General features: G+C 45.2%; 1 protein-coding gene across 7 annotated transcripts in view; it reads right to left on the minus strand.

Moving 5' to 3' along the window:
* DENND1A (DENN domain containing 1A) overlaps positions 1-26,583 on the minus strand; it is a 512,100-nt gene that overhangs the window by 196,076 nt on the left and 289,441 nt on the right. For all 7 annotated transcript variants that reach the window (XM_030294533.1, XM_032595666.2, XM_032595664.2 and 4 more), the window contains 2 exons: positions 25,413-25,513; positions 8,792-8,837 (listed from right to left, as the gene is read on the minus strand). In XM_030294533.1, coding sequence (XP_030150393.1) covers positions 8,792-8,837; positions 25,413-25,513 — 147 coding nt within the window. The remainder of the gene's footprint in view (positions 1-8,791; positions 8,838-25,412; positions 25,514-26,583) is intronic.

Here is a 26,583-nt window from a genome sequence, read left to right on the forward strand (position 1 = left end):
TTAAAAACTCCCACGACGTGGGGAACGTACCCATTTTATGAGCGACGTGTCTAAGGCTCAAAGAAGCACCCGACCTCCTGCAAAATCTACACTTCCTTCACGGGGGTGACAACTAGAAACGACAGGGCTCAAGTGCCACGTATACTGGCAGACCTTCACTCAATGGTTGATATCACTGAGTACTTCCAACACGCATCTCTTAAGAAGATAACACAATAATCCTTTTGCACAGAGTGGTCCAACTGTGTGATGCAATGACAACACCCTCCCCGCCTGCCAAACTGACCTCTCAGCTCAACAAAGGAGGTTGTTTAAAGTCATCTGGACTTTAACCAGACGTTAACTAGGGCTAGAATTTGAATCCAGGGCCATCTAACTCTAGAGCCCAAGAGTCCTTTTCACTCCGCCACACGCCCCCCTGCGTGCAGCTCTTTCTCTTAACCTGATAGGATTTTGATTAGTTCAAGCTTTCTCTTAGTAACAGTTTATAAACTAAATTTTCTTTGAAGTCGGTTTTCACATTGCTAAGCGGAACTTACATATAATGACTGGCTAAGTGATGATAGGAAAATTGGCAAACAAGAGCATCAACGATGGTTTCACATTTTCTACTGGGATTCTCCCTCATAAATTACTCAGTTTTTCTAATCTATAACAGAGGCTTATCTCATCTCACAAGAGAACATTTCAGTCACAACAAATTAGACTGAAAATGTACTGACTGCAAGAGATACTTAAATCAGCCAGAATTACTTGTTCCCTTTGATTACATAAATTACTACTAGAGCTTTAAATTGTTTTGTATTAACTAATTCAACATCAGGATAAGCGACATTTAAGAATCGCATTCAGGGGCGCCTGGGCGGCTCAGGCAGTTAAGCATCCGACTCTTGATTTCGGCTCAGGTCATGATTTCACAGTTGTGGGATTGAGCCCTGTGTTGGGCTCAGTGCTGAGCACCGAGCCTGCTTAAGATCCTCTCTCCCTCTCCCTCTGCCCCTCCCCCCAGCCCATGCTCTCTAAAATAAAAAATTCTTTAAAACCTAAAACAATTCAGAAACAAAACAAATCCCACTTATTGTAAATGTAGAAGCCGCTGTGAAGAGGAGAGAGCTTCTGGGGGAAACTCATCAGGCACAGTCCAGGACCTCCTTCGGGCCCCAAGTTGAACGGAGCTTCTGAATGGTCACCCTGAACGCTGTGCGTGTGACAGACTCACGTGTGACGATTCTGCCGGATAACAAACAGTATGCTGAGGAAATTCCAGCAAAGCTGAGCTACTGTCTGATTACTTTTTTTCTTTATATAATAAAGCAAGTGCCAGCAAGTGCCCTAAACTTTGCTCTTAACTATAAAGAATCGTGTTTGGCGTGGTATTTTTTTTTTTTTTTTTACATATAATTTATTGGTGTAGTATTTTTAAAAAGCCCTTCACATCTGTTATATTACTGAATTCTCACAACTCCTTGAGGGAGCAAATACAATCCTAATTTTACTGACGAGAGAATGACGTCGTGAAGAGGCTAAGTAACCCAGCCCCAGTTACAAGTATAGTCAGAGCCCTTCTCTGGACACAAATGAGACCGCCAGACACGAACTCCCGGGTCCCTTGGCCACCATCCCCCGTCCGTGCACGGCATGGAGGCCACCCGAGAAGGAAAACCTCAGGTGAAGCTGGGCCTCTGCTCAAGACTGAGGCGGGGTTAGGCATGATCCACACAGCCTGAGTAGACGGCGCACAGGGCAGAGTCTCTGGGTCCTCACAACCCCATCGTGGCCGAGGGACTAGACAGAAATTATTTTACCTGAGCCTCAGCTTCCCCATTTGCAAATGTGGATACCCCTTCCTGGCGGAGAGATTCCGAGGAATGCTCCAAAGTGAAAATGGGTAAAGTACCTGGCACCGTGTCCGGTGTTGAGCAAGGACTCAGAAGATGTCCCAACCCTTGGCCTTTCTTGCCAGAGCTCTCCCCGCAAGCCTGCGACTGAAACTCCCAGGTGGAATGTTTCAGGCAAATATCACCTTCTTACAAAGCAGGACGAAGACTACTCAGCACTAACAAACCTCACCCGGGATTTCTCGACTCCTGTGAGGATACATATACAGGTCCCCACTCCCATCTAGAATAGAATTGTGGCTCCAAGCTCTGCACCAGTCTCAGCTTTAACAAGGGTGAACTACATCTCATTACCCTCTACCTGTGGAGTCCTGCGAAGAAGCAAATGGCACGATGGTGAACAGGAAACACTCCCCACTCATATGAAACTGTTTAAAGATAAATATATATCTATTAAAAAAATGAATAAAGGATTAAAAGCTTTCTCTGCTGAGGGAAAAAGGGAAAAGAAAGAACTAGTTAAAATTGTGCCTACTCATTTGACAGAAATTCAGATTCTTTGAGATGCAAAGGCAGGGGGGAAGGGTTATTTTTCTTTTCTGTAAATAAGTAAATCCTGTTATTTTGTGTAAAAAGCCGCTACTTACACCAGGAGCCCCTCTGGCTCCCAGAGACTGAAAGGAGCTCTGCCTTGGCACCCGGGTATGGCCTCAGGAGCGGTGCCTCAGGGCTGTGCCAAGCACCTGGTGCATCTGCAAAATCAGGTGTCTTTCTAGGAGCTCCCGCCAAGCCTCCCCAGGGAGAGGATGGCGAGAAAGAGAACAGAATGCTGGAAGCCTGGTCTCCTGCCCTCGTGAACCCATCACATGCCTCTTGAAATTGCAACGGTGGCAGAGGTAGCAAGGGGCCGGGGAATTTGGTTTCTGGGTCGCATTCCCCCTGTTCCGACTGCCAGTCTAGATGTCTATCCTCTGGGCACCTGGGTGGCCCAGTTGGTTGAGCGTCCAACTTCGGCTCAGGTCATGATCTCCAGGTTGGGGAGTTCGAGCCCCACGTCGGGCTCTGTGCTGACAGCTGGGAGCTTGCTTGGGATTCTCTGTCTCCCTCCCTCTCTCTCTCGCTCGCTCGCTCTCTCTCTCTCTCTCTCTCTTGCTCTCGCTCTCTCCCTCTCTCTCTCTCTCTCTCTGCCCCTCCCCCGCTCATCACACGCACGCATGCTCTCTCTCTCTCAAATAAACAAACATTTCATGGATTAAAAAATAAATTTATATCCTCAAACTGGGCTGTAGAAAGAATATCTAATTCATGAAAAGTACTTAGAAACAGAGAGGAAAAGACAAAATCTAGTAAAAGCGGTGCTTAAACCCTCGAAGAAAGTCATCGCTGCAAACACCTCGGCCACAGCATGGTAGCAAGGGAGCCGTTCGGAAGCTTGGGTTTGGGATGCCAACACATCTGAATTTTATATATATGGTTGTGGTGTGTAATTTACTTAAGAATTACCTTGATCTTTATAAATATCAATTTACTTTATTAACATGGTTAAGCAGTTTCCAAGCATTTTATATGGAAGGACTGTGTTTCTAATGGCCCAGAAGGAGAAGGCCTGACCATGTCCCTCCCCTATTTACACACTTCAATGGCTCTCCATTGCCCTATAAAGTTCAAACTCTTTAACAAGGCTTACAAGGCCCTGGATGGCCTGGTCCTTGCCTGCCTACCTCAGCTCTGTGCTCCCGTCACACACTGAACTACTCCTACTTCCTGGAAAGCTCCATGGTGGTCATTTTAAGTCTTTGCAGATGCTGTTCCCGGTTTCCCTGGCTTCAGCTTAGGTGTTCCCTTCCTGTCAGAGGCACAGCCCTCGAGGCTAGATTTGGTGTTTCCCCTACCGGACCCATGGCCTCCCAAATTCACTTAAATTACTTTCTACTTGCCTGCATCTGCTCTAGACGAAACCCTGTGAAGGCAGGGATTATGTGACGCTCACCATTTCGTACAGAACCCCTAGCAGGATGCCGTAGTTGGTACTCAGAAGGCTCTCAAAACATCACCGTAGAAGGGGACGTGGACCGTGTGCCCGGCACAGACCAGGCACTCACGTATGCTGGACACACACAGGACTCATGTATTTATTTAATCCTTCCCGTGATTCTAAAAGATGGGTGCTAACCGCTATTACAGATGAAGAAAGGGAGAGGCAGAGAGACAACATATCTTGCCCGAAATTACTACAGCAGGACAGTGGTCAAGCAGAGGGTCGAGAGTGCATTCAAATTCTACAAAAGGACCGTTCCCATCCCCGAAAAAGTGTCTCTAGCACTGCAGACCAGGAGAAAATAGGGCGACCACAAACTCTCCTTCCCTAGGTAATGAGGACGATGGCCCTGGTAACCTAAGAGTCTCTGAAACGTGCTCCCAAAGCTACCGACTTAACAACGTAAATGGCTTTAAACCCACTGAGGAAATAAAAACATCAACGGTTGTTGATCTCTGTTGAACTCTTTATGTGCCAGGCACTATGTGAGGCACCCAACAAGCATTAGCTCACTGGATCTCCCAACAATCCTGTAAGGGAGATGTGGCCACTGTCCTCGTTTCATAGGTAAGACAACAGACGTTAAGAGGTCATTACCTTCCCCAGGATCGCGTAAGCAGGAGGTTCGGAGGGCTAAAATCCAGAGTCCACGTTCTAACCACTGCACTTCACCGCCTCTGTGTACAGGTGGGGTATGATACACAGGCTAACCCGAGCCTCTGTCTGCAACTGTGCCACAGCTATCGCTTCTCCTTCCTCCCTCCTGACCACCGGGATACACGCATACGATACTCTGCCGACCTCCCTCGTAGCACTCTGAGGCCTGGACACAAAGCATTGTTTGTGAGGCTTGGAGAGGAAAGTCTTCATTTATCAAAACGGAGAAGCACCATCCACCAGATGTAACCTGGCACCTGCCACCAGACCAGGCACAGAAGAGGGGCGGCAGAAACGTCTCCTGAACTGAACCGAGGTGGAGAGAATGAAAGGAAACAGGCCCTGTGGAATCTGGCCACGTTTCGGTATTTCCTAGCTGCCAGCTAACAAGATCACTCTCTCCAAGAAGAAACTAGGTCCATGCCAATACCCTTGGCTATCCTGCTAACTTACCACTAGCCTCAAATTAATGTTTGCTTAAATGAGAGAAAGAATATAAAAAGGCGGAAGGAGGGGTAAGAATCCGGATCGACTATAAACTTGTCACTTCAGAAGGAAGGCAGACTCTCGAAGGTGACTGGGTTACCGTTCAACAAATAGCAGGGGCACCCTGTTAGAACGGAAGACCAGAATGAGGTCTTTCCCCAAAATAACCTTTTTTTCAAATGAGAACACTAGGTTATAATTTATATTTCCTTTTGTGCAACAAATTTGAGTGTCATAAAAATGGTTAAAAAGTCTTCCTATGGTAGCTTTTTCTAAACTTTTATGAACATCTGCCACATTCATTTGAAGTTTAAAAAATTCTGGCACATATGCAAAGGCATAATAAGGTGCCTATAGCTTTCAAGAAAAAATAACAAGACAGTCAAAAATAAGCCTTTTGCTGAATTGCCAGTAAGAAAACTAGTGTGCGAGAGGAGATGGGCCTTCCCAAGCTCCTTCCTTAAAGAGCTTTCCTTTGGCCCCAGGTACGAGCTCCTCCCCAAGCGTTACAGCCCATGGTGCCTGGAAGAAATCTCAGGGAAGCATTTCTCTCCCTTGAAGAGTATAACAGAACCAGATAAACCCAATCAAAAAGAATGACTAGAGCACTCCGAGTCTGAGCTGAAATCCACGGGAGGAGATTAAGAGACTAAATTCCACGATTTGGTAGTTCACGGCTACCCAACACACCCGGGAAACACGACTTTGCTTGGAAAAGTGGTTTAGCTGGCCTCAGGAATGGGGCAACGACTGATCTGGCTTTTCTTTTACTGCTGATCACACAAGAATTTGGCATGGCAAACCCCTCCCCAACTTCAGTCAAACAGGTCTAAGACTGATCTTGCCCAATGCTTCCTGAACCTTCTCACGTAAAATCCCTCAAAGGCTGAGGAAGGAGAGTGGATTTGCACCCATTCACCTAAAGGCAAAACTGTCTCAAGTTTCAGCTTCAGAATTTACGTATATTTTGCATTACATGTTTTACTACTAGAGGTCTTTTCAAAAATTCCTTACGATCATATAAAAAGTAAAAAATTTACTCCACCTTTAAGTAAACTTATGGTGCTGGTTCCCCGGAAACAGTGAGGCTCTGAATGTGTCCTGGAATCCAGTTTTCCAAGCACGCACTCAATCCTTCTTTTCAGAAAGTACGTGCTCGGCGTCCTGCTAGGTGCTGAGGCCACCACATGAATGCAGCACAGTCTTTGTTCTCAAAGAACTCATACTTCTAGGGATGACGGAGAGGACAGAGCAGCAGACAGCTATCATCCGGGGCAAGAAGTACAGTACGTGAAAGATGACAACTGGGGACTTCTGGGAAGAGGTGGAGAAGGGCAAGCTTAGCCGGAGGGAGGGGGTGTTGAGGAGGGATGTGGGTGTGCTTACGGATCAGGGAGAGCACTGGCTAGCAAGGGACAGTGAGAGGACAGCAGTGGAGACAGCAGGACATGGGGGAGGGCAGAGAGAGGCTGGAAGGCGGGCTACGGAGGTACGGCAACGAGGCGGAAGGCACCCCACCACGTGTCGGGACTTTGGCCTGAGTTCATGTCCGTCTCCCTCTCTCTACGGCCTAGCAAACTGTTCAGAACACAGAGGCCTTCATTTTGCTTATCAAAGGAATGAATAAGGCTTCACAGGAATCCAAGAAAGCAAAGAAAAAGGTCATCGAAGGCAGTGAGGAAGGAACAGGTGGAGAGAGATGTCAGAAACCTGGTGACTATTTCGAGAGAAAGAATGAGGAAGAGAGGAGAACTCAGCCATGCTTGGTGTGTCCCACTTTGGTGCCTCTGTGGGCAATGGTGCCACTCACAGACCGGGAACACCAGAAGGTTGTGTGTGTGTGTGTGTGCGTGCGTGTGTGTGCGCGCGCGCACGCGCGTACGTAACGCATTGTCTGGGGAAGACTGAGTCTGAGACATCTGTAGTCCATTAGGTGACAATCCATCAGCACTTGAAACTTGGCATCTGAAGTTCAGAGAAAGAGAAGCCAGAGGAAGTTCAGAGCTGAGAGTCACAAATATCACGTTGGTAGCTGAAGCAAAAGCCTTACGAGAGATGACTAGAGGGCATGTGGAGAAGAAAAGCAAGCTAAGACTAGAAACGTGGACAATGCTGAAGGTAAAGGGACATGAAAAAGAGTCTGAAAAAGCCTGTACTAGAACAGCCTGGAAGGCAGGAGGAGGGGCCGGAAAGAGCTGTGGACTCTGATAGACCAAATGGTCTTTACATTTGTGTCTCAAACTCTGCAGCGACTGGCAAGAAAGGTCAGTTAGAAAAGTATTCACTTTCAATTTTTCACACAGAAGCCTTGAATACACCCCTAAACTTGACAAACAAAGGTAAAACAGAGAAGAAATCTCTTCAATCTGATCTAAATACACCACCCGAGATCGTCCATAAACTGTGTACTGTATGTGCTCAGGGCTGGGTGACGACAAGGAGGAACTGTTAACAGAATGTAGGAGCCACATGGCCGTCCTGTCAAATTAGAAATTTGAGCAGATTTCTGTGGTCTATTTTGATCAAGATTCTCAATGTCAAACAAACAGGTTTTTCGATAACCAACTTGTTTCATTTTCGTAAGCACAATAGCACAGTGTGCAACAGTTAGTGAAGAAGCAGGTGGTCCTCGTCGACGTGAAATGAAGGCAACAGAAGAAGAGAAGTAGCACTTCCTTTAAGACATGCAAAGCATCATCACAGACGGACAGGGCTCTAGATTTTCCCTCTGGGAGCTTATCTCCTGTGCAAAACAGGCAAGCCCCCACCTCCCACCCCATTTTGCTCTAGTACAAATTTAAGCTCTCTCTCTCGAGGAGGGAAAAGCTTAAGGTTCATGTCTACAAACCAATGGCACTTACAAAAGCACACAAAAGCCCTTTAAAAGAACTGCTATCTAATTGGTACAGCCATGCAGAAAGCAATCTGGCACCAGATTCCTAGCTTTGACCAAGCATTTCTACTTTGGGGCGGGGGGTGGGGGGGTTCTGTGCTAAAGAAATAAGTCAGGGTGCGGAGAGAGCCTTATGCATAAAGATGTTCACTGAAATGCTATTTATAATAGTGAAAAATGATAAACAACCCAAGTGTCCAACAATTATAGGAAAATGGTTAGGTTGTGGTATATCCAAACAGTGGATGGACAGGCAACAAATTAAAAATTATTCATATTGAGAGTGGATTAAAATATGTAGAAATCTCCATGCCATAATATTAAGTGAAACAGACCTAAAACTATATATATAATATGTATACATATATATATACCAGTTATGCATATTTATACAAAATATATATTCACAGAATATAGACTAGGAGGAAGAATAATAAAATGCTAATAGTAGTTGAGTCTGAAATAATGGTATCGTGGACACTTTTCAACTTTCTTCTTTATATACCTACCTACTTTTTTATACCATGTTTTTGACAATGAAAAATGTTGTACTGTTACAGTGATTTATAATAAACATCATTTTGAAAAGCAGACAATTTCCCTTCCCTTTCCTCCTGCCTCTCTGAACCTCTCTCCCTCACCCATGAAAACTGACAACCTCCAAGCAAAGCGGAAAAACACTGGAAAGCAGAGCCCAGTGGAAAGGGCCTCCGCCGGATGCTCAGCTCTGTGCACCTGCGAGGGGGCTGAGCATGAGGTGTTGGTTCGACACGCTCCCATGTGCAGAGCTGTGAATCCCGAGACTGTGTCTTTTCCACTGCCGCATAGCAAAACAAAGCCGCGAGTAGAGAGATCTGGGGAGGAAAGGCGCCAACTTACCTCCATTAAACTTAAATGGATTCCTATGAGGTAGGGCATGGGAGCACTGTGAAGAGAAACAGAGACACACAGCTGCTTTAATGTCTGTTGCTTCCGACAGAAAATTACAGATGGTTCACTATTTGGAGAAAAACTGTTTTAATAAACGTATGCACAGTTACATTTCCTTTCACAACAAAAATCTTAATGTGACATTTTGTTCCCAAGCCTAGAAACTTCAGAAGAATTTCAAAACGTGGGCAGCATTAGAGGCAGCATGGGCGGTGTGGGAAGAGCACTGACCTTGGTGTCAATCCCTAAGTAGCCCCATGTGAGCACACAGCCTCAGTTGCCTTATCTTTAAAATGGGATACCGGAATCAAACTGGCAGCTTGTGATCAGAACGAGAGAACATACACGTAAAGCGGTTAGTAGAGTTCGTGGCACAAATGGACACTAGTGACAACAAATCGCCACAGTTACAACAGAAAAAGCAGTTAACAAGGTTGGACGCAAGGTATAATAGGTTTCAAAGAAGACTGATTTTTTTTTTTTTTATTTGATGTTTCCTTCTGACCTCAAGAGATGTGATCTAACTGTCCATTCTGACTGGCCTAAGTACATGGGGAACTTCGAGCAAGGCTCCCCTCCCCGACTGCACACACACCACCCAATTCAGAAAGCCCCTTCCGACTGCTTCATTCACAGCGCAATGGTTCCCTAAGTCATCAAATGAGCAGAAGATGAGAACCCAACTCCAAAGCTCTTAAAACCTGGGCACTATGGATTGATCTTCTTTGGTTTCAGGAGCGCGTGTGTGTGTGCGCGTGCGTGTGTGTGTGTGTGTGTGTGCAAGCATGCTCGCACACATTGTGTGCATCACATTATGATGCTACTTACCAATAATAAATGTGCTAGGCGTTATGTGAGGAACTGCAAATTCATCTTTCCTAATCCACACCAACAATGGCATCAGGTAGGCTTTATCCCCAGTTGACAGAGGAAAGAATAGCCCCCAGAGAGCTGAAATCACTTGTCTAATGCCACAAAACACAGGAAGCAGCAAACCTGGCGTGGCTCTGAATTTCCTCCTTCTGGGCCATGCTGACTTCATAATACTGAACGTAAAACCCCGGGACCCACCTCTCATGCATGTATTTCCTGGGGAATAGGGGACGGCAGTCAAGGAGGAGGAGGAACGGAGTGTCTCTCCAGTATGCGACACATCCTATGAAAGGTCAAGGGTGTTCTGTGGGCGTAGAGGAAAGGTACCTGGCTCCAACCAAGGTGACCAGGCACCTTCCCTCTGGGGCAGCCAGGAGAGCGGAAGTGCACCCACAAGGATGGCTTTCTTGGGGACAGCGTTGGGAGAACCACAAGGGTAGAAATGAGAAAGGAGAGGGGTGCATCCACTTGAATACTAAGGAGTTTAGGCTTTATTCTGAAAGCAATCGATAGGGAATGAAGGTTTTTAAACATCAGATGTGCATTTTAAAATTGCTCAAACATTTAAAAATAAGAGAGGGCACAATTCCCTCATTACCATTCAACAAATAAAATTCTTCAAGCAAAAATCCTTCCCCAGAATATAAAATGTCCTCCTCACTACAGATCTCAGCAGTAATAGATCTTGGGAGCCTGTAAAACAGACTTGAATATTAGCAGCACAGTTTGGGAACTATTCTTCTAGAAGACTTTTTGTGTTTGATAATAGCCAAAGAAAGAATTATGCACACAACTGCACTGAAAGTGGAGTTGTCTTTTCTGTGCTTTCTTCTTCTTCTTCCTCTCTCCTTTTTAAAAAAGGTATCTGCTGTGCACATTCAGCTTCTCTTCGCTTCTAGGGGCAAGGAAATGCCCTGCGATATTTTTTCCCCTTAAACTGTAAACCATTAGTTTAGCTGCCAGTTACACAAATACTCGAACTTCCCAGTGTGCCGGGCTCTGCTGTCCAAGCTTTCTCCAGGGTACGCTGAAATGAATGTGTTTCTAATTAAGTAGCTTCAGGAACACGACAGCTTCAATGTCAAAAATACAAAGTCTGAACCCTGGCAGGAAGTCTTAAGACTGCAAATGTCTCATCTCGTGGAACCTTGCCTAATGTAATGAAAGGAAGCAGGAAGAGAGAATTCCAGAAAAATGGCCACTTATTAATTTGTCCAGCCGCACAGCCTAACACATAGAAGGGAGGAAAAACTCCAATCTGTAACATTTAACCGAATCTTAGCAACTTTTCCAGCTCCTGCATTGACTCATGCAATTGACAAATGACGTGGGGTTTTCATCAGAATTTCAGAATTGAAATTCTAGCCGGTGAGTTAATGTACAGAAAAAGACCATTCAAACAACTGTGAGGAAAAGGTGAAAACAAATACGGAGCAAGTCTCCGTCTACCTCAAGTCTCTTCCCTGAAAAAGAAATGTTTTCTAGAATTTTAAATGCATAGGTTTTAATGCCATGCCCTTTTGTCCTGCAATAAAAGTCAACGATATTTTGAAAGACGGGAACAGTAGTCTTGCAGAAGTGACTGCACGTGCAAAGAGGGACAAAGTGAGACTCACCATTCAGGTATCATTAGGTAGGCATTTTTTTTTAAGCCCAATAATTTTCCAAAGAGTAATCACGGCCTATCATAGAAGTGCAATTTCTTAGCCAAGTATTGCTAGGGCTGCGGCAGCTCTGTATTTAGAAAATATTGAAAGCACACTTACTCTGAAATCACAGCAGCCCCAGCTTTTGTATAAATGCAAATTTGGACAAATACCTTTTACACTGTCATCATTTGCTTACAGAGCCTCAAATACTTCCCTGAATTGACTGCATTTTCACTAGGCAAAGATACTAATTACAAATTCCAAGTGGGGAGAGGAAAATGGAAGAAAAAAAAAAGGAAAAAGAAAGAGAACAGAAAAGAAAAGAAAAAAGAAACCCAGAGTCCGCTTAACATCTCAATGTGGCAAATATGTAACTGGGTAATCCTAGGTGGGTCTTGAAAGTTTCTGTTCTCCATAAACCTCAGTAGTTACTGCAGATACTGACTCGTTTTCTTTGGAAATCTTCTTTTCTTTGTCTTTTGATGGTAAGGAGAAATTTAGAGGAGAGGGGATCACATCACCTGAACGGTACTTTTGTTTTCACGTTTTCCTCACCCAACATTGGCCCACAATAAGGAACATATTTCTATCTTTGAAATTCTAGAGTGCATATAATTTCTCTCTCTCTCTCTCAGAAATAAACAAACATTAAAAAGGAAAACAATTTTTAAATAAATAAATAAATAAATAAATAGGCAGGCTCTGTTAAGGTGGGAATCCTTCAGGACTACTGCAATAACGCACGAAGTGCCAGGCACAGGAACAGCACGTGGTAGGCTCGGTAACCTATCAAGTCCAGATGGGTTCTCTTTGAGTCCCTGACATGGCAGGTCCCACTGGACCCATTCTCTGAGCGCCCAAAGAATGGTTTGATTGTATCTCAGGAACAAGGTACAATCAATCCTCATCTAGAACCTGTCTTCCTTTATTAGGTCCCCAAAAGAACTTGTCCGTTGCTTCTCAAGAACACAGCAATGCAAACACCTGCTCAACAGCAAATGAACAGCATGCTTATCTGCTGTTGGTGCCTTTCAGCATTCGCAGGGACTTTACATTTTAATGGCGATTCTAAGTGTGATGTTGAAGCCATTTTAAATGGCATTTAGACGCAACATGTGCAGAACCAATAATGCACATAATTAAAGCGGTGATAATGTTAACAGCTATGACCAAGTTCACACAGAGGCAGGCCATGACAACTGTGTCACAACGACCCTATGGCCGATGGCAACTGGGGGATGCATCGTGCTTCTCCGAATAGCATAACAGGGTACACCTCTATTAGGCCTTTGTTCTCTGGGAATTACTGCAGTATCTGACTTCATCAGTTACATTCTGGAAGAATAAAAACTATTCTTCCTTCCTTCTTCCCTGCAAAGGGAAGCTGGTGTCAAGGCAGTGACCTTTACCTGAGAGGTATGTTTAATTTGAATCCTACTAAGGGGAAAAAGAACTAATATTTATTGAGCTACTACAACCCAGCTGCTTTTAGGCGTTATTTACACACAGTTCTCAAGACAACACTGCAAGGTAGCACTATTATCCACATTTTCAGTCTGGGAAACGGGCTCAGAAAGGTGAAGTAATTTGTCCAACGTCACACAGCTAGTAAACGGTGAACCTGGAACCACAGTTCCAACCTGGGGCTGTCGGATGGCTGTGCCCATGCTGTCTCCCGAAACACACTTGGTACTTAAGCCAAAAGAAGTGCTGATGTCCCAAGGGGGCTACTCACCCAATCCTCCTATGAACTCAGGCCTTTCTTACAGCTGAGTTCTACGCAGGAGCTCATTCACCACACCGCTATGGCTCCCGCAGACTTAGGAATGGTGCTGCAGCCCCGTTCACGATTACTGCACTTCCACAATTTGTTTCATTCCCTTCTCCAGACAACTAGAGCCCTTTTAATTATGTTCCCCTGAGGTGAGTGGCTACTAATTGGAAAAGAGTGAGGTTTAATAAAAGAAGGTTGGCTGCTCAAGACACAAAACAAAGCTTCCCAGGACAAAGGGGGAGGGGCGGGAGGACCCGCGGAGAGGTGGGGGCCCCCCCCACCCCCAGGTGAGAGACACCTCTTCTTCGACCTCAGGAAGGAATCAGCTACTAGCCCCTGGGGCTGGAGGGGGCGGGGAGGGGGGATGGAAGGTCCACTGCTTTGCTCATCCCCATAAAAATGCAAAGTCAGCACTGGAGTTCGCATGCTGCAGGGCCCAGTGGACCTCTCCGAGGCACACACCTCCTCAATCACATCCCGGACGGACCGGCTACGGGGAGCCCAGGAGTCTTTCCTCAGTCCACTACTTTCAAAGGAAAGGCAAACTCTGAAAGAAGTCTTAATCATTTGAGCTTCTCTTTCTTCTTTGGAAAAGAAACAAAAGCGCAACTACAGCTTGCCAAATGGTTTCCAATTCTGCTCTGAAACAGCAGGGCCCGGCATGGGTGGGCAGGTTAAAGGACAAGAGGTGGGAGAAAGGGCTCGAGCGAAGACCTCACAGCACATCTTGTCAGAGAGCGCACACGATCGTAGTTCTGGTCTCCGACGGATGGCGTGCAGGCCGGTATAAGGGCCAGTGTGCACAGGGAGTCGACAACAGCGGCCACCGTTCACCGCACGCCCACCAAGAGCCAGCCAGCATCAGGCTAGGGGCTCACCAGGCATTTTCTCGGCGGCCCCTCACGGCAGCAGTGTGAGGCAGGCACTACTGCTACTGCCACCATAAAGGTGAAGACGTGAAGGTCATGCAGGTCACACAGCTGGCAAAATGACAGAACAGACCAGAACCCAAGTCTGCTCTGCTGAGACAAGACGTTTCCCAGAAGCCCAGGCTCGGCGAGGCCAGTGGAAGGAGGAGGAGAAGGAGATTAGATCTCCTCTAATCTGCTTTCTGAGGGCCGGTCAGCAGCTGGACCAGGTCTCAACCGTGTCACATCATGTCCCGTCAACACCAATCCCCACCTCCCCTCACCAGAGGAATCCTCTTGTTCCCAGCCTGCCTCTGAGCCCTTAGTCATACGGTGTCCCCTGGGCCTCAAGCCCTCTTCCTTCAGGTCCTCCTGAACCTGCGTGCCCATTAAGCACCACTTCTCACAGAACCCCAGTGGTTGCAAACACCTCCCTTCTTAGAGGCTTCTGTGTGGGTTGCCCACTTGGCATAAAGCACAGGTTAATTTGCACAGTTATTCTAGATGGTCAGCCACAGGAGAACCCAACTGTTTCCTGTTTCCCGGAGTCAGAGGGCTGTGCAGGAGGCTTTAGCTACCTTATCTCATTTAATCCCCCAAAGAATCCAATTTATACCATCCATTTTACGGATTAAAAAAAGGATTCTCAGAAACCTGCCCATGGTCACAGTTAATGGTGATTCCAGCTCAAATCCCTCTACTGCAAAGTCTTTTATACTACTCCTGCTAAATATGAACCTCCCTTAACCATTATGCTAACTTAAAGAAAAAAAAGTCATTTGACAACTGTAATTGAAAAATAAAACAGCAAGTAGATACTCCACAGAATAAATCCGTTAGCCTTACTCCCTTAAATGAATTGATACTCTTTTTTTTTTTTTTGTTCTAAACAAGCTTTAAAGCAGGTTAACACAGCAACAAAAGCAGGAAAGGAAACAGGGGCAAAGGGAAAAATCGCAAGCTGGGGTGAGGTTTCGCACACTGGCTGGGAGGGCCACAAATTTGGCTGTGACACTCCAGCTGCCGACACCCACCCAGGAAAATAAGATCGTAACAGGATTCACGGCGTCCGTAGAGAAAAATAAACTAGCCGCTCAGGAGCTTGAATTTTAAAAAGGCAACTGGGGACAGAAAAGAGAAAACTAACATCTGATGGCACATTTATTATGTGCTCAGTGTCTTTCATATGCTGGTCAGTCAACCAACAAATATTACTAGGTGTCAGGCATCACATCGGGCTGGGGACACAGGAGAGAACAGTTCTGGTCCCTGCCTATCTGGAATTTACAGTTAAGAGTAGGCATTAAATAAGCGTATTAGAGTATGTGTATAAAGTGCTATAAGGAAACATACAAGGCGTGGTGGGGCAGACCTCAGATGACCTCACTTCATCGTGGCAGCAATCTTGAAAGGCTGATCTCCATAATTTACAGAGGAATCTATGGCTCAAACAGATTAAGTGACTCGACAAAGGTCACAGCTGGTAAGAGGCAGAAAATATGGCTTGAAAAGTGGAAGGGGCACAAATGCCATGAGTTAATCAAGGTTCTCTTAGGGGAAAAAGGTATTTAACTTCATGCCTGGTTTCCACCCCGCTGTCCCTGATTTATGAGCAATAGCCCAGGATGAGGACCCGTGAGAGGACAAGAGCAATCCCAGACCGGGAGAGGAGGCACAGACCGTCCACTTTCATGTGTGCTTGGGTAGCCAGAGCACAGGGCTCACAACAGTGGGGGAGCTGGGTGTGCATGGTTCGGGCGCTAGAGATGGTTTGCTAATGGGACACATGTCTATCGCTGCAGCTGATGCATGAAAGGGGGGAGAGGGGACAGTGCCCTTCTGAGTGGGGCCCTGTGGCTTCCTGGGGTAACCCTGGAAGGGGGGGGAGATGGCTTTCAGAGCTTTAAGCCCCCCGAACCCAACCTAAACGAATACGTGAGCTACAAAGATAACGCCTGGGTGAAAACCTGGAAAGGTCAACATCAAAGCCTGAAGTGGTCCGCCCTTTTGTGCCTCCTCAGTCTACCGGAAGGAGACATACTTGGAAAACATCAAGCAGGGCTCCATGGCTAAGACCGCTGCAGCAGGAGAAGTTAATCACAGAAAAAAAAAGGTCAGGAGACAGGGCTCTCTATTGCCCCAGAGAGTTCAATGAGAACCATAACAGCCGGAGCCAGATGCAAAGGGAAATCTCAAGTTGGGATCCACCAACAGCTCGTGAGACTCTCATAGAAATGCAGGAATGAATGAGGGAGGTTTGAAAGAAATGAGGAGAGAAAGAGAGAGCGTGAAAGAGGTTTATGGATAAATCAAAAGAAAGCAAGCCCCTCTCGTCAATGTAAAAATTCAGAATGCAACTAGCAAGTGGGGAAAATTTCTTCTTTTTGTCTTTCCAGGACTAAGATATGTCACGTGTCAAGATGCACGGCATCCAATTACTTCTTAGCCTGGCCTCTCAGTCTTTCAAATATTTAAGGGCGATCACAAACCCACTTTGGTTGAGAGATTATGCTGAGCCTAGCACTGTGCTGGTGGCCCCACGGACTCTCCCTTGTCCCAACAATGGAGAGAGGCAGGGGCACTTGTCCCCAGAGTCCTGCCATGAGGTAACTTCCTCCACTGCTGAGGCACGACGGCACTACTGTGGCTCCTGCTCTATTGGTGTCCAGGAACGTGTCTAGAATCTTTTGGCTATAGAGACCGCTATGCTGTGCCACAGAAGTGCCACAGTCTTCTAAGTACTGGGTCTAAGACAGGCTCCATGTCAGGGAGGAGTGAGGAATCAGACACAGAATGTGTCTCAAGAAATGGAAAGCCAGGCCAAGGCTTGGTCGTATAAGCAGAGGTCAGGGCCAGCTGTGTTCCAGGGAGGCCAGTCAGACACCGGGGCAAGGGAGGCAAGCCGTGCTGCCCTGTAACACATCAGGCAGCAGGGTGGGGACTGGCAAGGTGGGCCCAGCAGGGCGGGTTCTGCCGCTCAGAGGTATATGTGGCAGCAGAGGAGATGGAGGGCCGCAGGGCGGGTGGGTGAGCCGACAATCCCCACCTCCAACTTCGGAAGGGCCAATCCCGTGGTAAAGGGGCACGATGTCTTCTCTAACCCTGCAAGTCTCTGCCCCGTTGCGGGCACGAGATGCTGAGGCCGGATAAGCTGTTCCGCTGCATCCCTAGCATCTGGGCCAACAGGGGCACCTTGGAGGGACCAAGTAAAGGGTCTGATGCCAACCACCTACATGGATTGCTCATTTTCACAGGACATTTGCTTTCTGCTGGATATGTTTGTGGAAGGTTAAAAAAAAATGTATGTTTTAAAATAAGGATGAATTACCTTATTAACAATAAAGAATGTATCAAATTTCTAATGGATCCAGGTCAGGATCCATTGATCACTGAGCTCAGGTCATGACCTCGTTTCATGATCTTGGTTCGTCAGTTTGAGCCCCGTGTCGGGCTCCGCGCTGACAGCTCAGAGCCTGGAGCCTGCTTCAGATTCTGTGTCTCCCTCTCTACCCCTCCCCCACTTGTGCTCTCTCAAAAATAAACAAACATTAAAAAATATTTATTAAAAAAAATCTAATGGACCTGGAAATAGTGGTGATGGTTGCACAACCTTGGGAATACACATAAACCCACTGAATTGTAGAGTTTTAAAAAGGGTAATTTTTGCAGTATATGAATTACATTTTAATTAAAAAAATCAAATGGGGGGCGCCTGGGTGGCTCAGTTGGTTAAGTGTCCAACTTCGGCTCAGATCATGATCTCACAGTTTGTGAGTTCGAGCCCCGTGTCAGGCTCTGTGCTGACAGCTCGGAGCCTGGGGCCTGCTTCGGATTCTGTATCTCCCTCTCTCTCTGCCCTTCCCCTGCTTGTGCTTTCTCTTTCAAATAAATAAATAAATAAATATTAAAAAATTTTGTTTACATCAAATGGAGAACTTGAACCTATAGAACCTACAGAACCCTACCTTCCTACAGAATCTATAGCATCGATAATACAAAGAGCCCAGTCTCTTCTCTCTGCCATTTTTTCCACCAGGAAGACACTTTACTCATAAATTGTCCAAAACTTCCTCCAAAGGCTCTCAGCATTCTCAGTCTTGGGTGCTGCTGCAGGAAATGCACGTGCATCTTGACGTAGGGCTCTGATGGTGGACAGCAAACAAATTTTCTGGTTGTCAGGCTTTTCACGGACAACCATATTTTTAGCTATACTTTGGTGGATGAGGAAACTGAGGCTTGGAGACGTTATGTGATTCACCCAAAGACATGTATTCAGTGGGACCAGAGCCAGGATTTGGACCCAAAACTTAACTTGTCTCCTACTCAGCCTCTCTGTTCAAATGTCAGGGTCAAGTTTAGCCAATTCTTACTAAGAGATTTATCTGGAAATCTGTAATTTCCTTTTATTCAACCAACACACACGGTGCATTTCCCTGCTTCTTCTACCTGGGACTGAAACCCTGGCCCTTATCCCATCCTCCTGCTCCCAGAGGAGCTCCTGGTGTGGTGTTCCACCCTGTCTTGGTGACTTGTTGCTTCTTAGCTTAAAAAAATCTGTTCTCCCATTCTTGCCTGGAGACCTGAGTTCTTTTTGAAGGACTGTTTTCTCCTACCTTTCTATGCCCAATGCCAACCCAATGGGTTGTAGTAGGCACTCATAAATACTTGCTGTACAATAGAAATGACAGTTTTTGTTCACTTATTGGAATTCAATCTTTAAAATCTTTTTTTTTAACATTTATTTTTGAAAGGCAGAGACAGAGCATGAATGGGGGAGGGGCGGAGAGAGAGGGAAGACACAGAATCCGAAACAGGCTCCAGGCTCTGAGCTGTCAGCACAGAGCCCAACGCAGAGCTCGAACTCACGGACCTCGAGATCATGACCTGAGCCGAACTTGGACGCCTAACCAACTTGAGCCACCCAGGAGCCTCTAGAATTCAATCTTTAACAAAACCTACCTATCCCAGGGTTTGGTATATATAGGAGAATTTTAGCCACACCTGTCTACCTAACCTACTCCCATTCTACCTGGGGGTTGTGTATTTCGACTGGATTTTCTTGGGCCATTTATATACATTCGTATTAATAGAACTATAAATACGTATATGTAGTTATTAATAACAAAAAATAGTACGTACTATTTATAGAACACCTGCTTTGTGTCAGTAGTAATTACTATCCATGTTTGACAGAAGAGAAAGGAGGCTCAGAGAGGTTCAAGCTAGTGACTGGGGAAGCCAGAACAAAGCCAGGTTTTTCTGTTTCCACCACACCACACTTCATTGATTTTTATTCTGTCACTAAGAATATCAAGAATCCCACTAACTTGAGAATCAATTTACTCCCTATGCAAAATCTCATGGCATCAATGAAGACAGAGATTCGACTGGACCTAGCTCCGGTTATCCAGAAGTCACTTCATAGCTGTGTCCAGACTGATGCCCTCCACCCACATGGGCCGTGCACCCTGGCACATTTCAGACCGTTTGCTAAAAATTCTAGACGGAATGCATGATGCAGCATGTGGGGACCGATTCAGAACATGACAGGCAGCATGGATAAAGGATCTAGAACTGGTATCTCTCACAGAGAATCTGAGCATGCCCAAGCTGAGTGGAAAAACGGCTTACAGAATCCTCTAGAAATGTCAGGAAATAGAATGCATTTTACAAAGACAAATGCAAAATTCACACCTTAATTGTACACATAGGATATAACTTTTTGGTTCAACCGTGTCCTCAGAGAGCATCAGAATTAGCTACTAACGTGGCTCTTGATCTGGCTGGTCCCTGGGGGACAATGTGAACTTGCCCTGATCTGCCCTGGAAATATTTTGTCAAAAAGGTGGGTCCACAAGTGTCCAGAATAACCCAAAGACACGATTCAATTTGGGAACTGACTGGAGTCCTTATTTAGGACTACTTCTGAAAGAATAAGGCAGAAAAAGGAATTTATGTGGGAAATACCATGTGGTTTCTATTGGGACCTTTTATTAGCAACATTTAATTAGCATAGTGCCCAGTACACAGTAAGGGCCCTATAAATGTTTTCTGAATGAACAACGTAAGTCTATAATTAGCAAGTTATCAAGGAGCCTACATGAAAAAATTTTTCACCAAATCTTGGTGATGGGTGCAACTTATTCTCTAAAACTTTGGAGGATATTAATAAGGAAAGCTTTAACATGAGGAGGCCTTACATTTCAAGGGCAAGCTCTACCATTTCTTAGCTGTGTCACAGTGGTTGAAATCACTAAACCTCCCTGAGGTTCAATTTCCTAATCCATACAGTGGAGCCAGTACTATTTACTTTATGGCCTGATTTTGAAGATCTGCAATAGTGTTTATAAAGAGTTTGGTACACACTACTCAAGAGATGGTGATTATTATAATGAAAGGAAATGCAGATTCTCATCAGCAAGTTAGTCCTTCTGTCCCAGAAATGGGCAGGCTCTCCCAACACTGGCCAAGGTCAGGGCTGCCATCAGCCAAGGTAGGGGAACATTCTCATTTTCACTTTCAAAGTCAAGAAAATGGTACAGATCTAAAGTAGAAAGGAACCAGCAGCACATGTTTTTAAATATTCATAAGGGCTGGAAATGTCTTACTCCTTTCGTTTTCTCTGCCATCTGCTTTTGTTTCTTTTCTTTTCATTCTTATGCCACAGCTGCAAATGAAAACAACCATACAATAACTCAAGTTAAATAAAAAAAAAAATCAAAATAAAAACAATCTGAGGGGTAAAAAGAAAAGATGAATTATAAAGTTTTCCCCTGAGCTCACAAAGCAGCAGAAGCAAGAATGTTTGATGTGAGTTAAACCTTCTGGAAACCAAAAATCCATGTCCCATGTTTATAATAACCATGATAAGAACAACCACCATTTACTAAATGGCCTGTGTACCACTGGATGACCAACATCTCTGATTCCTAAAGCTGCTCTTCAAAGTAGGTAAATTAAACCCACTTTACAGAAAAAAAATATTGCAGATCAGAGAGATAAAATAGATTTTTAATGGTGACACAGCTAATAAGAGATGAAATTGAGATTTGAACCCAGGTCTGTCCGAATCCAAAGCCTCAGCACTTTCTTTACCACCCTCTCCAAAAATGGGAAGGGAGCTGAAAATTTTAATTTGGGAAATATTCAGGGCAGACTATTTGTACTAAACTGATTTATTCAGATAATTAAAATCTGTGATTATACCTCTAATTAAAGTTAACTCAGATAATTGGTTGCTGTATTTGTGAATGTGCAATTAGTCCACATAATTGCGGGGATTTCAGCATCATACTTTCCACACATTCACCGCATCCCAGAGCTTTGGGCTCCTGGCCTCTGTTCTACACTAGGCTGCATTAGAGCTCTTGGGGGCTCTGGGCCCAAGCACCATGACTTGCGATACCAACAGCAGGATCTGGACTCAGCCTCATTTAACATGTCTTTGTCCAGAAGTCAATGAACACCTCATCTTCAAGTGCCATGTAAAAAGCTCTTACAGCCTACACTGTTGTCCTGAAAACCCCGAGCAGCATGTACCTGAAGAAAAACTGGCAGCAGTGGTCCTCATGTGTTAATTACACTTTCGAAGTCTATTATGCATAGAAAGGGCACCTGCTGGCAGTGAAAATGACTAGAATCTGCCCTTCCTGTGCAGTGAGTAAATTGAGAGTTCATTTCTACAGGAGATAATAGTTTTCAGATTCCATTTCGTGTATCCCCTGCATGGGGACGTACTTAACATTTAAATCATCTGCAGAGGAACAAACCTCCTTCAAATTTACATGTTTCAAGCTCCTAGCACTTTACTCAAAATGCTAGTTATCCCTGCTGGCTCTTACCACCAAGGATTAAACTCAACAGTGGTGAAAGTCACCGAGCACAATAGAATAAAGTTATTAGCATTGACTCAAATTTCAGGACATTTGTAGTTTCTGACCAAAGCAGTTGGTAGCAGGCTGAAGGTGATCAAATCAAGCCTTGAATGGAGGATCTGTTTCTCCTCTTGGGGTCTTTTATTTCATCATTCTTACATCTTGTAGTTAATAAACAGATACCAACCCCCACTGGCCTGCAATCATCCTCTGGTCAAATGTCAAAAAAAGTTCTACTGTGAAAACAAGAGACCAGGAGAGGGACCGCGATCACATACACAGAAACCTCTAAGATGGAGCCTAATCAAAAAACCCACTCAGGCTCTGAAAAAGACAAGTCTTCACTTGGATTTTTTGGAGTGCAAGGTGGGGGAGAGACAAGGGCTTAATAGTTTTCATTGTCAAGTCTCCCTCTTAAGGAAGACCTGTCGGCATCACCGCTCTCGGACAGGCCGCTACCACAGCTCATGAGAGGGCTGGCGTTGAGAGAGGAAGTTGGAAAGAGGATCTGGGATCACCTTCCACAGCAAAGAGCAATACAGCCGATAAATCCTTTAAGCAAACAAGAATGGAGGGCTGGAAATAACAACTGGCTAGAATAAATGATTTTCTTTTTTTTAAAAATTTTTTTTTTCAACGTTTATTTATTTTTGGGACAGAGAGAGACAGAGCATGAACGGGGGAGGGGCAGAGAGAGAGGGAGACACAGAATCGGAAACAGGCTCCAGGCTCTGAGCCATCAGCCCAGAGCCTGACGCGGGGCTCGAACTCCCGGACCGCGAGATCGTGACCTGGCTGAAGTCGGACGCTTAACCGACTGCGCCACCCAGGCGCCCCTAAATGATTTTCTTAAAGGGAAACTTGTAAGCTATGGAAACCATACTTTTCACTGGAGAAACAGAATAAAATAAAACAAAAATCATGCAGCATTCTTCTCCCTCTTCCCCATCACCAATCCCTGCTAACACCGTGGTGTATGTCCTCTTTGATTTCTGCCTATGTGTATCTGTGTGTGTCTACATATATCCACATTCATACATCTACATATGTACATATATCCACATTTTTGTGTTTTATATGCACACATGTTTGTTTTTATAAAAATGGAATCATACAGTACACTCTATCTATATTGGAGCAAGTTACTAAACCTCTTGGGGCCTTGGTTTACCTATCTGTGAAATGGAGCTAATAATACCTGCCTTATGGGGTTGCTAGAAGAATTAAGTGACATCACAGACTGGGGCACAGGAGACGTTCAACAATGGCAGCTACTGTTATCGCTGTAACTGACAAAGCATTTTTCTCTGCACGGTTCTGGGAACGTAAGCTGCTAGTTTTAAGCTAGCTGACAATTTAGCCACCAAAGCTTCCCAAATAATGGGAAAAAAAAAGTTGTACTATTTGGGAGGCAGAGGAACTGCAATGACTCTGCCCCCTCCTACCAATACCGTCACTCAGAAGCCCACCAGTGCTCCTATCTGAGGCTCAGCATCAAGACACACGGGGGAGTCTCTTCCAGGGATAACCTGAAGGCTTCTTCTTAGAGCACATGCCTGGGCTGAGGTGTGCAGGGGGAGTCTGCGGGTGGGTGGGACCAGAGACACAGGCATAGGGAAGGGACCCATGTCAGTGTGTATGTATGGGTACAGGGGGCCCCCTGTCTGTGTGGGAGTAGGTGCCTGTGACACTATTACATGGTGGGGGGCAGGAGGTGTGCTAAGGAAACTGGGACTCACTGTGTGAGTCTTAGGGAACACATGTCCCCTTTCTACCTTTTCCATCTACTCCCCTCATCATCCTCCTCCACCTCCCCTGGCTCTGTGTCTTGTCCTCTTCCCCCCTCTCACTCCCCCTACCTCTTTCTTCCTTTCAGAGCGTCATGGTCCTCCTCCACCCAACCTCCCAGTCTTTGACTCAAACAACAACAAACTACTAAACAGCAAACACAGTCCTCTCCTCTGAGATATGTGGCAGAATGGAAAAACCAAGAGAGTTGGTTTAGAAGCTCAAGAGGAAGTGGCAAGTCTAAGCAGAGGGACAGTCCCTTAATTTCTTAAGAGGTGGGAGAAAGGCACAGATAAAAACACCTACCTTGATAAGGTACTTAATGCCCTGCACTGCCCTGGAGAGGGTGACTGATTTTTACTTGATGGCCCTGAGTTACATCTTGGTTGTACACATGACTTGTTGGGATGAGAGCGAGCACAACACATTCAGATTAGGAGTCCTGTGGAATACCTTTAAGCTCCCAGGACAATTTGACTACCTCGATGAACCTTTTCAGTGACAGGATTGCAAAATGGGCTGGAAGAACCCAGCAAGAATTATGACCTGGACTCAATCTGAACTGATGGCAAGTATCCTAAATCATCTTTTTTTTTTTTTTAATGTTTATTTATTTTTGACAGAGAGAGCGTGTGCACACGTGAGCAGGAGAGGGGTAGAGAGAGGTTAGGGGAGTACCGAGGATCCAAAGCAGGCTCTGCGCTGACATTAGCGAGCCTGACGCGGGCTTGAACTCACAAACCAGGAGATCATGACCTGGGCTGAAGTCAGACACTCAACCAACTGAGCCACCCGGGTGCCCCCTAAATCATCTGTTCTTAAGTGACAGGGCTGTGATCCCTCAATGGGTCCTTTCCTCCTGAAGCTCTTAATTTCTCTCAGGCGGTACTTTTTCCTATACGTGTACAGTGCTCCCTTATCAACGTCTGCTGACTTGAGCTGTCTGGAGACAATGTCTTTAGTAACACCAGAGAAAGAAATTATTCAGAAGAAAAACAGATCCAAGTCAGTTACAGACACACTCTTTTTTGGTAATCCGTGGAGGACAGATAGTGACAATGTATCTGCAGAAACATTTTGTGAGTGCCTACCATGAGTCAGGTTTTCTACATCATGTCCTTTATTCTGCTGTATCATTTATCTTCATATATTATTTATGGCACAACTTCATTTTACAGATGAGGAGACAAAGTCTTAGGCTGAGCGACTCGCCCAAGGTGGCAGAGCGGACTCTAAGGCCGCGTGCCTTCCACTAAAATACATTTCCCCTGAACAGCGAAACTCCCGTCAAAGCAGAGGGCTTTGAGGTCTGGCTTGTGCTCCCCAACCACAGCCAGAGCGACTCCTACAGAATGTGCCAGGGTATGGCCGAAACGTGAAGACCTTGGGTACCTCAAGTGTTCTTCTCACCAGTCCCCAGTCCATCTTGGGGGGAAGAAATCACACCACTACTTGGTGCTTTGGTTTCCCCAAAGTGAGAAATGGGAAGTATGATCTACTGCCTTGAACTTTTAAGAATGCCATCACATAGATGAGAACAGTTTGGAAACAAAAGGGCCATGTAATCGCGTGGTCGAAAATCCATGTCATTTTCCAGTTACTATTTCTAGTTTAGTCACCAGCTGCATCACAAGTTACAGACCTAACATCCTCATCAGTTCCTAGAGAAGGAACAGCAGAGGACAGGGGGAGTAGCAGCCTTACCAGCAGTAGTCCAACAGGTGTGGAGGAAGGACGGGGATGTACACGTGCTGCCAGAACATGGGGTAGAGCATCGCGGCAGACCCGTGGATGCAGGCAGTCAACTGCAACAGAAGCAAATCAAAGAATCAGAGCTAAAAAATCACAGTGAGGAGGCACCCGGGCGGCTCAGTCTTTTAAGTATCCGACTTCAGCTCGGGTCACGATCTTGTGGTTCTTGAGTCCGAGCCCCGCATCGGGCTCTCTGCTATCAGCACGGATACTTTGTCCACCCCCCTCTTCCCCTCCCCCACTCATTCTCTCTTCCTGTGTGTGTGTGTGTGTGTGTGTGTGTGTGTGTGTCTTTCTCAAACATTTAAAGAAAATCAAAGTAAGGAGATGCTGTCACTGGAGTTGAGCAATAAAATTAAATACACAATTTTCAACATATTTAAAATCGTAAGCTAATCCAATCACTCTAATTCAAATTTAGTGAGCTTGCTTTTCAAAAGAAATCCCCCACCTGCCCCGATTATGAGGCTAATGCACAATGGACAGTAAAAGTTTTAGAAAATGGAGAAAAGGGATAAAAGAAAATAAAAGTCTTCACCATCTGAAAATAACTTGACATTTTGGGGTATTACATACATTGGCACTTTTATTTCCTTTTCTAATAAAATTAGGATTACTGTAAATACAGTGCTCGTTTACCTTTTTTTAAGTTTATGTTTATTTGCTGGCATTTTCCCACGTCCTCAAATATTCTTAGGAAACATTATCTTCTAATGACACTCAGTGAATTTCCCAAACTACATTTAACTACTCTCCCACCATTATGTTATATAATCAGATCATGTCCATACTTTTTTTTTTTTAATTTATTTATTTGAGACAGAGAGCCTGAGCAGGGGAGGGGCAGAGAGAGAGAGAGGGAGAGAGAGAATCCCAAGCAGACTCCATGCTGTTAGCACAGAGCCTGATGCAGGGCTCAATCCCACGAACCAATGAGATCATGACCTGAGCTGAATCAAGCGTCAGACGCTTAACAGATTGAGCCACTCAGTCTGCCCCATGTCAATACTTTTTATGCACGGTTCCTAAATATAGGATTCAGAGACAAAGGTTATAAATATTTTAAGGCACTTAATAACTATAATATAATAAATGTAATAATATAATAAAGAATGGAGTCTCT

This window comes from Lynx canadensis, chromosome D4, assembly GCF_007474595.2.
Source record: "Lynx canadensis isolate LIC74 chromosome D4, mLynCan4.pri.v2, whole genome shotgun sequence".
NCBI lineage: Eukaryota > Metazoa > Chordata > Mammalia > Carnivora > Felidae > Lynx > Lynx canadensis.